The sequence below is a fragment of the Eumetopias jubatus genome, unplaced genomic scaffold (genome assembly GCF_037043125.1).
Source record: "Eumetopias jubatus isolate StellerSeaLion01/CBP00866 unplaced genomic scaffold, mEumJub1_p1.0 scaffold_12, whole genome shotgun sequence".
Classification (NCBI taxonomy): domain Eukaryota; kingdom Metazoa; phylum Chordata; class Mammalia; order Carnivora; family Otariidae; genus Eumetopias; species Eumetopias jubatus.
Genome location: NW_028274818.1, coordinates 5,366,306 through 5,381,505, shown reverse-complemented (window position 1 = coordinate 5,381,505; position 15,200 = coordinate 5,366,306). Strand labels below are relative to the sequence as shown.

The 15,200-nt window shown below is 46.0% G+C and overlaps 2 protein-coding genes across 7 annotated transcripts in view; one reads left to right on the top strand and one right to left on the bottom strand.

Annotated features, from left to right (window-relative positions):
- Positions 1–6,319, top strand: part of CD244 (CD244 molecule) — a 28,464-nt gene extending 22,145 nt beyond the window's left edge. For 4 of the 5 annotated variants that reach the window (XM_088017384.1, XM_088017382.1, XM_028091035.1 and 1 more), the window contains 3 exons: positions 2,419–2,481; positions 3,725–3,781; positions 5,011–6,319. In XM_088017384.1, the coding sequence (XP_087873510.1) occupies positions 2,419–2,481; positions 3,725–3,781; positions 5,011–5,091 (201 nt within the window). In that variant the 3' untranslated portion in view covers positions 5,092–6,319. The other variant, XM_088017383.1, reaches the window with a different exon arrangement.
- A 1,698-nt stretch (positions 6,320–8,017) lies between these two features.
- Positions 8,018–15,200, bottom strand: part of LOC114199121 (T-lymphocyte surface antigen Ly-9-like) — a 28,813-nt gene continuing 21,630 nt past the window's right edge. For both annotated transcript variants that reach the window (XM_028090898.2, XM_028090899.2), the window contains 3 exons: positions 12,105–12,385; positions 11,665–11,736; positions 8,018–8,541 (listed from right to left, as the gene is read on the bottom strand). In XM_028090898.2, coding sequence (XP_027946699.1) covers positions 8,473–8,541; positions 11,665–11,736; positions 12,105–12,385 — 422 coding nt within the window. In that variant the 3' untranslated portion in view covers positions 8,018–8,472. The remainder of the gene's footprint in view (positions 8,542–11,664; positions 11,737–12,104; positions 12,386–15,200) is intronic.

Here is a 15,200-nt window from a genome sequence, read left to right as displayed (position 1 = left end):
CCAGCTCTGTAGCTGCCTGGGGACTGGCTTGAGGCCAAGGGCAAACTGGCCATCAAGGCTCGATCTAGAGAGGGAGCTTTAAAACAGTGAAAGCCTCTGAATTTCAAGGCTCAGATCACAGCCCCACTCAGGGCTCAGCCCATTATCAGTGGTCATGTGGCAAATTTGGCTGAGAAGTCCGCAAAGGCAAGTTTCTAAGTTACCAAAGTAAAGCCAGTGATCGGAGCCCCCTTGGTCAGGGTCACTAGGTGCAATCCCTTCACACATGGGTGGTTCCTTGCACGTGACACTAATTCCTCCAGTGTGAGTCGCTCTTTCTACTGTGGCTCCCCATCCTGGGGTGACGAATGACCACCTCCTTCGCCAGCTTCTGGGAGCCCCTCTTGTTTGCTGTGTCTCTTCCCATCCAATCCCAATCTGGACAGACACAGCCATCTGACCACGTGCCCCTTTACTCTTTCTTGTGCGGAGCAGAGGCATAATCCCCCTGGAGAAGGAAGCACCATCTACTCCATAATCCAGTCCCAGGTACCACGCTAGTTTCTCGAATTCTTTCCAGGCCTGTCTATGGGGCTTCCTAATGCCTTCCAGAAGCTCACACTCTTGAATGGCAGAATAAGGGCTTGGTGCTCCTAGAATCTAAAAGACAGTGTGGCCTCAGCTGCATTAAATTGTTTGAAAAGATCTGTGTGGCTCTGGAGCGTCTTGGCAGAGCTGAACAGAGCTGGAAAGTCTGATGTAGGTTTTCTTTTTCCCTCCATATGCCTGGCAACAGGTGTGGCCCAGACAGCCGGTAGGAGGAGGAAACTCGTCAGGAGACTCAGCTTCTGTTTTCTCCCCCTGCTACTTCCAATACTTGGGGCCCTTATAGTTTGTTTTGTTTTGTTTTAATCTCGGCTCCTTATTATATCTGTTTTCAGGAAAGGATGTATCTGGTTGTTCTCTTTTATCTTACAATGCCTTAACAATAACAATTTTTTAAAGTTTACTTATTTGATAGAGAGAGAGAGAGAGAGAGAGAACAAGCAGGGGAGAGGGGTACAGAGAGGGAGAAGCAGACTCTCCGCTGAGCAGCACGATCCCAGGACTCCAGGATCATGACCTGAGCTGAAGGCAGATGCTTAGCTGACTGAGCCACCCAGGCGCCCAACAATAACATTTATTAAGTACTTACTATGTCTACTTTCTTAATGAATCTCACAAGACAGCCTCATGAAGTGGGTCTAATACAACCTCCATTTCGCAGATGAGGACAGACACAGGTTAACTAATGTGCTCTAGGTTGCAGAGCTGAGCTAAAGGGCTTCTGAAGCCTCCACTCCACCTGCCCCCTTCCTGACTTGAACGTTCTTGGATTATAGAAATTTACCATGAACTGGAGAAACATCCTCTAATTTTGACAGCTAAAATGACATTATCCATAACCCAGGCTGGGACATCTGTCTCAAGGGAAACACTGCCTCCTGGTGGCCAGTGATGAAAAATTTCTGATAAATACGACAATTTTTTTCTTTTTCTCTTTTTTAAAGACTTAAGTCCTGAAGCACTAACCTCTTCAATTTGGTGGCTAAGCTGCCAGGCAGAGGAGTGGTGGTAGGCTTCAGAGAAAGATCAAGAGAAGGAGGAAGAGGAGAAAGTGAAGGGACAGAAGGGAAGGGAGGACAATGAAAGAAGAGAGGCACTGAGGAAGAAGGGGGGAGGGTGGGAGGGAGGTGCTCAGCCCTCACAGCCACTCTGGGATTCCCAAGTTGGGGGTTGTCTCCTCCTGTTCCCTATAAGATAATGTGATTCACTGATGGTGGGTCAAAGTCCAAGAGCCTTAAAGAGAGATGCAGGAGTGACTGTTACCTGCTAGTTTTCTGGCTTTATCCACATTGGATTCCCACATGAGGAATCTGAATAAATGCAAGGAAGAGCTCATCTCAGACTGAGATGTTGAATGAGGAACCTCCTCCTCTAGAGCTTCTTAGAAGAAGGATGGCTACCTGCCTTTGAGGACACCTGGTTCAGGTGCAGAGAAGGCAGTCATGTTGCCAGCGGGAGGCACTGAGGTATTGAGGAAAGACCTCTGGCGAGTCTGGGGCTTAAATTCCACTTCTACTGTGAATATACTGTCTGACTTGGGCTATTTACCCCTTTGGAACCTCATCTGTAGAATGGGGCAAATGATGATCATTCCTCTCATGTAGGTGTATTATAAGGGTTGCGGAGAATACATGTACAGAATAATGCTACCTTTACTGACAGACGGGGATGAGCATTCAGGTTGTCTGACCTCCTGAGTCCAGGGTTCCTTTCACTAATGCTTAGAGCTTCTGTCAGGGCAGGGTTGGGGGGAGGGGTGGAAGAGATGACCTCCCTCCCTAGGATTCTGTTGGATCTACGCTTCTGAAATAACTTTATTTCTTTTCTCATTAGTCTTCTGCTCCTACATCACAAGGAACAAATACATTATATGCATTGGTACAGCCTTCCTGGAAGGTGAGTCTCCCTCTCCAGGGGGTGGTGTGGATGCAGATGTGAATTTTGCATGTGCGCATGAGTTTGCACAGGGTGTGTGCACTTCCACTGTGTGTATCTGAGCAGCTTGGGTTAGATGGCGGTATTTAAATGTTAATGGGCCAAGTAGAAGTGCCTTTCTGGTTCTGTTTGGAGAAAAAGAACAGCTCTGAGACTAAGAGAACAGTGGATTAAAGGAGCCTCTAGGAGTTCCTATGGGACAAGGACAGAGACAGAAAGGTGGTGCTCTGTACAGAGAGACCACGCCGTCTTTAGGAGGCCAGCTGAGGCTACGGCGAGAGATACTAGAGGGGTTTCCAAGGTGGGGGAATATGGCCCAGAGCCAGAGGAGTTGCCCAGACCTAGAGAGACACAATGTTGACTTTCAGAAAACCAAATAAAGGTTCTGGCCAGTCATCTGCTGGTGGGGGCCTCTGGGCTGAAGCAACCCATCACAGTCCCCTCAAATCCTACTCCAAGCTAAGCTCACAGCTCTTTTGTGGACCTGGTGCCCATGGTCATTTTTTTCACCTTGGCTGGAAGAATGGTATTTCCAAGGCTGGAGCCACAGTACGAAGACATAAACTTAACGTGGTAGTATGGGAAGTTGGGAATATGCCGAATTGTGGAAGTATTGAGTGCGTGCAGGTCAAGATCAAATGGGGGAGAGGTTTAGAACAGATTTTCAGACTTTTTATTCACCCTCCTTCCAATATGTCATTCAATCTCTTAAGATTCCACCGTGAGAGATATTTATATTTAAGTTATATGCTGCAAAGCAAGGCCAAATGGATGGTCATGGGCACCACGGTCACATGCTTGTTATTAAGGAGACTCTACCTACCACTGAGAGTACCTCTGAATTCCAATGTTTCTAGGGTTTCGCCAGGGACAGGGGATGTGTGTGCCAGAGTGCTTACACTAGGGTTGTGTGTGTGTGTGCTGGGAATGTGTGTATGTGTGGATCTGAGAGGTATGTGGGTGTGGGATACCAACCTCTGACTTGGGTTCAGAAATGTCATGTCATACACAAGTATGTATTGTGCCTTCTCTGGAAACCATAAACCCCATTATTTACTCTCGGGGTAGGAGATTCTATTCACCCCTGGCTGTAGGTTCAGGGATTATTTTTGGGCCCAGAGTCTCTTTGGGGCCTCTCATATCAGTGAGGAGTGGGACATTTCCTGACTTGAAGTTAAGCACTCTTAACCCTCTGTATTTCCAGTCTGAGTCCAAGAAGAAGAACCAGAGCTCTTCCTCCAGTTATACCATCTACGAAGAGGTAAGATTCTGGAGCTCCTACTGAATGGGTTCAGTGCCCATAGAAAAGCCTTGAAATTGAACACTCGTGAAAAAGCTATGCATAGAGTCTCAGAGTTGTAGAGATTTTAGGGATCTTTTCTTTTTTTTTTTTTTAAGATTTTATTTATTTGAGAGAGAGAGAGAGAGAGCACAATCAGGGAGGGGGCAGAGGGAGAGGCAGACTCCCCACTGAGCAGGGAGCCCAACATGGGGCTCGATCCCAGGACCCTGAGATCATGACCTGAGCCCAAGACAGACGCTTAGCCAACTGAGCCACCCAGGCGCCCCCGAGGGATCTTCCTATCCACATTTTCATTTTAGAGACAAAGAAACTGAGGTCCAAGGAAAGCAAGGGTCTAATTCAAGGTCATAGCATGTGTTAGGGTTGGACTCTTATTGGGGAGCTTGAGTTTTAAACTAGGGCTGTCCTCCAGCTAGTTCCCCAACTGTGGGCTTTACACTGGACATCTCTCTTTGCCAAGGGTGTGTGGGGTGAGGGTGCAGAGAAGGGAGGATAAATAAATCTAAATGATTTTCTAAAGTTAGCAAGTCATTGGGAACCATTCTGGGGCATAGGTAATCTTAAGCTGCTGCTGGAATGGACACTGTAAAGTGACCATTGAGGCTGGTGGCTGAATTGAGTCCCGTCGGACCGTTTAGGGAATGGCAAATAGGGACTCAACAGTTTTTGAGGGTGTATTATGTATTTGGTAGCCTGCTAGTGGCTTCATGTGAATTATCTCATTTAATCCTCATAGAATGCCATGAGGTAGGTATAATTATACTTCCCATTTATACCCAGAGAAATTAAGGCACGGAGGGCACTCCCACCCACTAGCTTCCACCTGTGGTCCAATAAAGACGCTGCCGGGGGTCACGAGAGAGAAGGTGGATGGGGCCCACTGGGATTCCCTGGTGCTTCGGCTGCAGGCCCACATCAAAGCCAACGGGACAGCCTCGGGCTGCAGAGGGCACTGTGTGGGCCAAAGCAATCTAGGGCGGGTCATGTTAAAAAAACACTGGACTTAGAGCCAGAAGAACTGGCTTCAAGCTCCTCCTTTACTTCATACTGGTTGTTGGCCCTGAGTTATTTCACTTCAAGCTTCATTTTCTTAATCTGTAAAATGGGGGTAATAATTCATACGTCTCAAGGTTGCTATGAGGATCTCCTAGCGGGAGAGGGTCTGAAGTTCTTCTTTTCTCCCGCAGGTTGGAAAGAGGCGACTCAAAGCCCAGAACCCTGCACGACTGAGCCGCAGGGAGCTGGAGAACTTCTGCATATATTCCTAGCTGCTGCAGCTGTTCTCTCTTACATCCCAGCATTGCTTTGGGAATCAGCGCCATGGATGACACCACATGAGTCTACAGAATGGTGCACAGTCTAGAGAGGACATGGGACTTCGTTTATCGTCTATGTCTTGTTTTGAAAATGATTGCTAATAAGAGCAAGACTGTTAAATAATATCTCTCAATTTATAGACTGGATGAGAATGGGTAGACAGGTTGGGTAGTTCATAAAAGACCACAAAGCAAGTCCAGAGCCACACAGCAAGTTTATCTAGTGCTATGCAAATGCAGGATGCTGTTATTATTAGCATCAAGATCCCTTCCCCTGGTTTTCTAATGTGTTACTCATCTTTCCTCTTCTCTAATCTGGAATGACCACATTTCTAGACCCTCCCCTTGCCCAGGCCCATCTTCCAAAGAGGGAGGAAAGATAATGGCGACTCAGAGGAAGAGAAACAGCGCCCCCTCTGTGAGGAAGGACTGAGTAGCTGTAAGCGGCTGGCTGCTCCTCCAGCGGGGCTGGGTCTAGGCTTTCCTCGAATACAGAGGAAAAACTTCCCTACCGCATATTACACCTTTACTTCTGGCCACTAGGTCACGAGGGAGAATGGGCAGGAATGAGAGTAGATGGGGCAAAGCAAGCTGATCTCTGAGTGGAAAAATCACCCTGAGCCCATTGCTGTCCTGATAATTGGACAGTGAGACCAGCTTTGCCTACAGTATGATATATGATTTACAAAAACACATTATTAGAAATCTACTTGAGCTTCTTCACAAATTCTTCACAATTGGAAACCATATTCTATTTAAGTTCTGAGTCCTGATGAGCGCTCCCCAGGGCATATGCTGGAGGAAGGGCTCAGCCGGCTGTGCAGCTGGAAACTGGACACTCTGCTGGGCTCCCCTCAGTCCTCAGGCCAGACTCTTCCACGAGGCTGTGGGGACCAGAGTTGAGACTCCGGCCGCGCCCAGGAAAGGGGTGAGTGTGAACTGGAAGAGGTCCTACTCAGAGACCCCAACAGTGGCTATTGCATGGAGCCTGGTTCTTCAATTGCCCCATTCTGTATTTAACATATGAATTTAATATAAAACTATGCTGTTATTCAGAGGCATTCTAAGTTTCTTTTCTGAGTTAAATTTATGTGTCCCTTCCATATTCTGTACTTTTCCTCTCTATAGCAGCCAAAGGGCACTTGTGTCCATCAATAAACACATGTCTGTTTAATTCCTACTGGAGAGGAGTCTGGATTCCTTGCAAGCCATCAGGGTCTCCCAGCCTTGTTCACACTGGAGCAGATGATCCCAGAATCCCCAGATCACAGGCCATTCAGTCTCATGGGGGATAGCCACAGCTTGCACTTGCTCATGCCCTGCCTGATCCCTCTCCCGTGGGGGCTGTTTGACTGGCCGGCTGGTTTCCTCCTGGAGACAAGTGTGGACAGACCACATTTTGGAGCCGATGTCAAGGGTAAAAACCAGGAAAACATATACAAAAGGAGTCTGGGGTCTCCAAGGCACGTACTGGCAGTTCAGTGCCAGAGTCAGAAGTTTGGTGAGCAGAGGGAGCAGGAAACAATGGGAGTTGGAACAGTTCAGATGAACACCAGAGACACTGACCATTGACCTGGCCTTTCATGCATCCTGAGTTGTGTAGATCTTGAACTGGTCAGTTATGCTTTTGGGGATGCTGTATTCTAGAGTGTAATAATGTACATTATCATATGTCTTCACTGAACTTCTGTAATAATGCCTTACGAGGATGATTATCCATGCAATGACCACCCAGTGAAGAAACAGTAGTTAAGCTTCTGCTGTGTATGAAGCACTGGTTGGTCCCTAGGAGTACTCATTACAGGACACAGAAGACATATTGACTCCATAGGACATGTGCAGGAAAGTATGACAGCAGAAGCACAACATTAAAGGACATACATGGGCTTCCAGGTGCACGTGACACAAACGTACACTACAGTATCATGAATATAAGTCAAAGGTAGCACAACTTACAGGCAGGGGGATAGGGCTGAGCCACAGCTGCGGGGAGAGGAGAGGTACTATGGTTGTTCTGCATCCGGACCTGACAGCGAGGAGAGAAGTTCTTTGGGGTAAATATGGGAAGCTTATATGGTAGAGGCATTTTAAGCACTTAAAAATATATCAAAAGAATGATACACATTTATGGTTAAAAACAGAAATCTGCAGTACAAAAGAGTATGCAGCAAAAACAACAATCCAGTTTACTCCCTGGAGGCAGCCACTGATAAGTATTTCATATTTCCTTTTGGAACTTTTGTATAACTATATAAGCATATAGGTATACATTTTTTCTTTATCTAACTGGTAGCATGTGATACACACTGTCCTGGGCTTTGTTCTTTCCGTTCTTAGCCCTTATTCCATATAAAAAGACATACTAGTCTTTTTTCTTTCTTTCTTTCTTTCTTTCTTTCTTTCTTTCTTTCTTTCTTTCTTTCTTTCTTTCTTTCTTTCTTTCTTTCTTTTTCTTTCTTTCTTTCTCTCTCTCTCTCTCTCTCTTTCTTTCTTTCTTTCTCTTTCCTTCTTTCCTTCCTCCCTTCCTTCCTTCCTTCCTTCCTTCCTTCCTTCCTCCCTCCCTCCCTCCCTTCCTCCCTCCCTCCCTTCCTTCCTTCCTCCCTCCCTCCCTCCTTCCCTCCCTCGCTCCCTCCTATCCTTCCTTCAGATTTAATTTGTTTATTTGACAGAGAGAGAGAGAGAGCACAAGCAGGGGGAATGGCAGAGGGAGAGGGAGAAGTAGACCCCTGGGATCACCCCCCAAGCCAAAGGGAGACACTTAACCTCTGAGCCACCCAGTTGCCCCTAGTCTTTCCTTTCTTTACAAAAGTGGCAGGGCTTACCATGTAACACATGGGTACACTAGCACACATTTAACCACATTCCTACTAAATGGACATTTAGGTTATTTCTGTCCTTTTATTTAAAAAGATACTACATGGACACAATTTACATAGATCTTTGCATCCATGTGTGAGAATATCCACTGGATTCATTTTAGCAGCTCTTTAGAAGATGGTGTGAAGGTCCAGGGTCCTTTCAACAACACTGGACCAGTCTTGGCCGAGCTCTGAGGTGGTGCATCTGAGCTGAGAGGGGAAACTGTATGAGCACACAAGGAGACGGACAGAGCAGGGACACCTTGAAGGCTGGGGACTCCAAGAAAGAGCTTGTGTCTGATCTATTAATGGGCTTGGGAATTCACAGGGGTGGAAGGAAGTGGGAGGGTGAAACCCACACATCTTTGAGACACTGAAGACAATTCTGAAGTGCTTCTGTCTGTAAGAGCGCAGGCCCTACACCGTCCAGCAGACTCTCCAACTACAGGGAGAGAGGCAGCAGCTGCTTTTCTCTTCAGGTGAAATTTTCATAGGTAGGGCTTTCAGGAGACTCGAGATCATTCTGTTGTGGTGGTGGCATCACCTGTGAGCCAAAAGACACACAAGCATATGGTTAATAAAGCCTGGGAGGCCTTGGTTTCCTTGGCCCTGTGATGGTGAGAGAGGGAGGTCAGGCGAGGCTAAGACTGGTCCATCCTGTAGGAGTCAGGTCATATGGACTGGCCTAGGGATGGAACAATCCATCAAGCTGATGGCAGGCATTTATGCAGAACCTCCTGCTGGGAAGTTGGCTAGGCTCTCTGTGAGGGAGATAGAGGGCAATTTAGTGCAGCAGGTTGAGGGAATACAAAAATGGCAATAAAAGGCCTTGCTCTCAAGAAGCTACTGTCTAATGAGCTCAGTCTCTGTCCTGGCTGGAGAAGCAAGACAAATATCTGTAGAAAGATATTCCAGGTGGTAGAGATTATGCATCAAAGTAATGGTCCAGACTCGTAGGCCTTCATGTTCCCAGGGTTCTGAGGACTCCTTCTTCACCGAAGGCCCTGAGGAGCAGGTGAGATGTGAGCTGATGCAGACAGGAGGGGAGGCAGGGTGTCAGTAATAGCTCAGGAACAGTATAAACCTTTGAGATATCATGCAGAAACACATGTCAGAAAATAATGGCTAACGTACGTTTGAGAATTTCCTGACCAAGTGGGCAATGATAGCCTCAGGGGACCCAGAATCAAGATTCGTGGTCCTAAAAATTCTGAAGGCAAGGGATAAATTCTGTCAAGACCTTGGCCAAAGAAACGCATTCATTTCCACTTAGACTGTGAGTGAGGGTGGTTGCAGGGATCTGGAGTCCCTGGGGTGGTATGGGAGTCATGCAGGACTGACCAGACCAGAGGTGACTCAAGGCCATTCTGAAACTCAGAGTAGGGACTGATGTCCATGACTTTAAGATTGACCAGTATTGGCCCAAACACAAAGGGCTAGGTCAGAGTAGAAAGCAGCTTTGGGAATATAGTGAAAAGTACAGATGAGGTCTCAAGGCCACAGGTGAAGTACCTTATTGGCTCAGCATAGGCGACATTTCACAAGACAGGACATGAGGTAGATGACGGTTGATGGCTGCATATCTGCACAAACACTTACTGAGCAAATTCTATCCATCTTTTAAGGTGCAATCCAAATTATTTTTTTCATGAAGCTTTTCCTGTCTACCTCAGTGCAGTGGTATCTCCCACTTCCAATATCTGGAAAAGCCTTGGGAACTGCACACCTAACAAGTAGTATGTAGAGCGTTTTCATTTCCCTTCTAGGTGATTGAATTGGCTCCACTCCTCCTCCACTGAAAGCCAGGTAAGACAACAGTCTTCAAGGTTAAGGATAGTGCCTTAGACATTCTAAATCCCCACAGCATTCACTCTAGTTCTAGGCAAACAAAAGATGTTCAATAAATATCTATTGATTGATTCATCAGTCACAGAGAAGTAGTATAACTGAAAAACTTTGAGAGTTTTTCTTTTTTAAAATCTTGTTTGGGGGTGCATGGGTGGCTCAGTCGGTTAAGCATCTGACTCTTGATTTCGGCTCTGGTCATGATCTCAGGGTGGTGAGACGGAGCTCTGTGTCTGGCTCGGCGCTCAGCAGGGAGTCTGCTTAAGATTGTCTCTCTCCCTCTGCCCCTCCCTCCCTAAAATAAGTAAATAAATCTTTGAAAATATTTTGTTTGAGCATGTTAAAACAAGGAGGAAAAACAGGGAGGGAATTCTGGGAGAGATTTGAAAACAAAAGTATATATGGACCCAATGTTTTCAGGGAAGTGAAAGCAGAGCCGGCAGCTAGAATCAGGTCAAGGTTAATTGGTTAAGATTATTCAGGATTATTTTAAAACTCTTTGTGGTTCTTATTTTATTTTATTTTATTTTTTTAAAGATTTTATTTATTTATTTGACAGAGAGAGAGACAGCGAGAGAGGGAAGACAAGCAGGGGGAATGGGAGAGGGAGAAGCAGGCTCCCCGCGGAGCAGGGAGCCCGATGCGGGGCTCGATCCCAGGACCCTGGGATCATGACCTGAGCCGAAGGCAGACGCTTGACGACTGAGCCACCCAGGCGCCCCTGTGGTTCTTCTTTTACACACACACACACACACACACACACACATATATTTAAAGATTTTATTTACTTGAGAGAGGGAGAGCATGAGCTGGGTCAGGAGGGGCAGAGGGAGAAGGGAAGGGAGAAGATTCCTCACTGAGCAGGGATCCTGACGGGGGCGGGGGAGCTCAATCCCAGGACTCTGAGATCATGATCTGAGCCAAAGGCAGATGCTTAACCAACTGAGCCACCCAGGTGCCCCGTATTTTTATATTTTTTAAAGATTTTATTTATTTATTTGACAGACAGGGAGAGAGAGAGAGAACACAAGTAGAGGGAGGGACAGAGAGAGAGGGAGAAACAGGCTCCCAGCTGAGCAGGGAGCCTGATGCGGGGCTGGATCCCAGGATCCTAGGATCATGACCTGAGCCAAAGGCAGACGCTTGACCGACTGAGCCACCCAGGCACCCCTCTTTCTGGTTTTTAATCCTGAAATCCACCTACTGTCTGTGTTAGGCAAAATTAGCTTCTGCGAATCTCAGCTTCTTTTGCTAGAAAATGTGAATGACAATACATTTGTAGAGGTGTTCTAGGGATCACATGAGATATGTTTGTCAACGTTTTATGAACTTGATGTGAAAGTCAGTTATTATTATTTAATGGTAAATTCTACCATTAAGGGATCTTTTAACATTACAATAAAACCAATATGTTGTAGTTAATAGCACATTTCCCAAAAAATCTTGACATTGGACTATTAGCTAATTTCCAATTGATTTGGGAAATTGCCATTGTGGTGGATTAAGATTAGGGTTAGAAGTAGATTTAGAAATATATATAGATCATACAGTATTTGTGTTTACAGCTTCTCATTCTGGTCAGTGTTAATAATCAGTATAAAACATTATTAAACCAATTAGAAATGTTCAGCCTTTGGCCAAACAAATGTGAATCAGAAATACTTGTTTAAGCATCTCTGTTGACCATGGAGTGTGTCAGGGGGATGCATAGTGGAGAGAACCTAAGCTCCTTTGCTTGGGGATCTAAGACTTTCAGTTAAAATGGTCTGTGCAATAGTTCTTTGCTTTAGGAGCCTTGGGATACAGAGAAAATTGTTCTCACCTTCTGAGATGTCTGTATACAGCTGTAGATTGTGGCTGAACTCTCTTTTTGCTCAGGAACTGGGGTCTTTCCCTGTAACAGACCAACATCAGACTATCCATAATCACCAGATGAGAGCTTTCCAGAGTTTCATGTTCAGCCCGTAAGGAGAAGGGACACCCCACCCAGGTTTAGGTTTCACACAGAGGGTGGTGGCTACCTTAGTGCAGTGGGGACCATGCTTCTGGTTGCTCACACCTCCCTTATCAATGGCCCACGCTTGGGAGCTGAGGATGAGCTCCTTATTCCAAGGGACCCCAAGGTTTGGTAAACATGGATAGAGCCACAATTATCTGCCCATGTGCTGCTGGTTCTGGCCCCAGTTTGGAGGGACTAGTCATCCAGGATATTGGATGGGCCTAGAAGTGGAGGAGGAAGGTGTATTGATCCAAAGAGCTCACCTGCAAGTTGAGGAACACTTGCATATACCCCGTGTTGTCCACAGACGCAGGCACCATGCTTTCCGGAGTGACGAGATCATACTCTGCTTGCCCCTCAGATGATGAGTCAGATCCAGTGCTTTCCTGAGTGAGCGAGTCATACTCCTCGTGTCTTCTAGCCTTGGCTATGCCAGTCCTCTCCGGGTGCTTCTTCATTGTTTCACTGAAGTCAGAACTTCTGTCGGAGGTGGAGCTATGCTCTTGCTTGGCAGTCTTAAGGAAAGTGTCCAGCTTCTGACACCCTTGGGAGAGCATATCGCACAGTGTGTGGCCAGCAGTGAGTTTTGAACACATTGTGTAGGCTTGGTAAAAAGAGTCCCAGTCCCCACCTTTTTCTTGTTTTGTGCAAGGATCCAACCTGCTCCGACTTCTACTCCAGGTGAGGCCCAAGGAACTGGAGGAGAGGTTGTTTTCTGGTCTCCCCACAGGGGACTCTATTCCACTCTCCCTTCCTCCTTCCTTTCAAGCATTCACTCATTTCCATTTGGTAAACATTCATGGAGTGTGACATGAGATGGCCTTAGCAACACTCAGTGAGCCAAACTGGCTCTGTTGGCTAAGCCATCCTAAGTGCCATGATGTGTACTCTGAAGGTCATTAGACCTGCTCTTGAAGGAGGACGCTGTCTAGCGGGGGGTCAGATCCATACAGAAATCAACAAAGACAAGCCCAGCTCTGGCAAAGGTGACATGAAAAGTGTGAGGAAAATGTGAGGACATGGTCTCTGGTTAGGAAGCAGAGAAGAGCTCATGAAAGTGGTGGGATTGAGGTGGGCCTTGATGGAGGGGCCTTGATTCTGATGAGTGACAGGCTATTGTTGGTTGAAGAAGCAGCATGATTAAGGAAAGGTGTGAAACCATTTCTTTTGGGAAAAGATGGTATTCAAAATATTTAGCAGATGCAATGAACTGGGTGTAGTACAATCAGAATGGGTGTCTGTATTGAACAATTGGTTGGCACACTGGGTGCATGTCTAGCTGCCTTTGGGGACAGAGGAAGCAGCCCATTCTGTGTGTAGAATAATAATGGCTCACACTTGCCAAGTGCCTAGTATGTATCAGACACCAGTCTAAACACTTTTCACTAATAAACTTATTCAATCTGCATGAAACCACATAAAACAAAAACTATATACATGTATTTTTTGCAGATGAGGAAACTGGAGCACAAAAGGGTTAAATATTTGCCTGAGTAAGTGGTAAGGTCAGGATCTGAATGCTGGAAACCTACTCCCTGATGTTCTTAACTAGTACTCAAAACTGTTCCCTATGGGATTTGCATAGGGAAAAAGTAGGTAAAGGGCGGTCTGGTTAAATACTGAATGAGAATATAACACTAATCACCACCTATTGAGTGCACACTGTTGGCACTGACCCACTCAGTACTCACAGCAACTCTAAGAATTGGGCACACTTATTTTGCAAGGTAAGGAAACTGATGCATAGAGATTGAATTGCCCAAGATCACTAATGAGCAGAATTGAGATTCAAATATAGGACTATCTGACCTCAGAACACATACACTTGGGCCCTAGGTTTTATTGCCTTTTGAGTAACAGACAAAGGCCATGAGGAGCCATTGATGGTTTTAGAGCAGTCAGTGTTGACTTGGCAAAGTGATGAGCAGAAGGGATAGAAGAGAGAAACCCTGGGGAAGGAACGGCCAGTTAGGAAACTAGTATACTATTTGGGGGAAGAATTAACAAGGAATGGGAATGTCTGTTAATGAGGACTAGTTAAATAAATTAAGGCACATCTGTAGGATGGAATAAATGGGAGTCAGTCTTACATATGTTAATATTACTAGGATATTCTCTTAAGTTAAAAAAAGCAAGGTTCAAGAAAATGCTATAGATTGCTCCCATATGTGTAATTAAAAGAAAGGTACCTACACACACACACACACAAACACACACACATGCTCAAATATATTTAATACCCATAAATGCATTAAAGACCCCTAAAGGATTTTGAAATGCATCTTAATTATGAAGCCTTTTTGGGGGAACAGACCAGGAGATTGGGATTGGGAAGGAGATTAAACTATATATCATGTGAATATATGACTTTTCAATATAAAAACCCTATTCAATAAACAAAAGAATTGTGACATGACGAACCTCGAACCTCGGCAGCGATCTAGAGAAGAGGAGACTTTGGAGAGATGCTGGGGAGGTTAAAGAGGCAGATCTTGGGAGCTGAGGAAAGGTGCTGGGGAGGGAGGAAGAGCAGGGGTGACAGTGGTGTCCCCACTTCCTTACTCCTGTGCCCAGAGCACCAAGGAACAAGGGCACAGGCTGGGGGAGACCAGGGTCTGCCCCCCCCGCTGTGAGGAGGGAGCTTGTGGGAAGCTCCACACTTAGCCTCATTCCCACTTCTTGGTGCCTTTCTCTTGATTACATTTTCCCATCCAAAAGGTCTGCACTGTTGGATTACTTGAGCCGCTGGCATCCCACCCATCCCACCCATCACTCCTTCTGTTCCATCTCTTTGGGGGATATCCTCCATGAGAGGTTACCTGGGTTTTTTTATAGCAGGGTTGTCCCAGTGTGTGGAGTTTGGGAATTCTTTAGAACTCCAGAGCGTAGAGTTCAGGGTGGTAATTGAGGACTGAGCGATGGGAAAGGGGGGGTGGTAAGATGCAGGCATCTCAGCTCTCCGCTCCAACACCCATCAGGACAGTTCCACTTTTGCACACTTTGTGCTATTGGGGTGTTGCACAGTATTTTGTTTGAAGAAAGCATTCCTTAGCGCTTTTTTTTTTTTAAATTATTATTCCTTAGCTTTTTTAAAAGTTGGAAAACCACTGCCTCAGTGATGTTCTTGGGTAATAGGTGTCCTAGACAGTCTCATAGGTTTTAATTTTAATTAGGTTTTAGTTTTGCTCCTACCACAGTTTCTATCATTCTATCTGGCCTTTGTTCCTCCATTCTTGGAATGAGGAAAATAACTCAATCCTCACCGGAGGCCACATTTAAGTGATGATAATGCCCAAGGAACCTTAGAGACCCCAGAGGCCGGGCTGCCTCCCCTAGCTCTGGTTACCATCTTTCCTGAG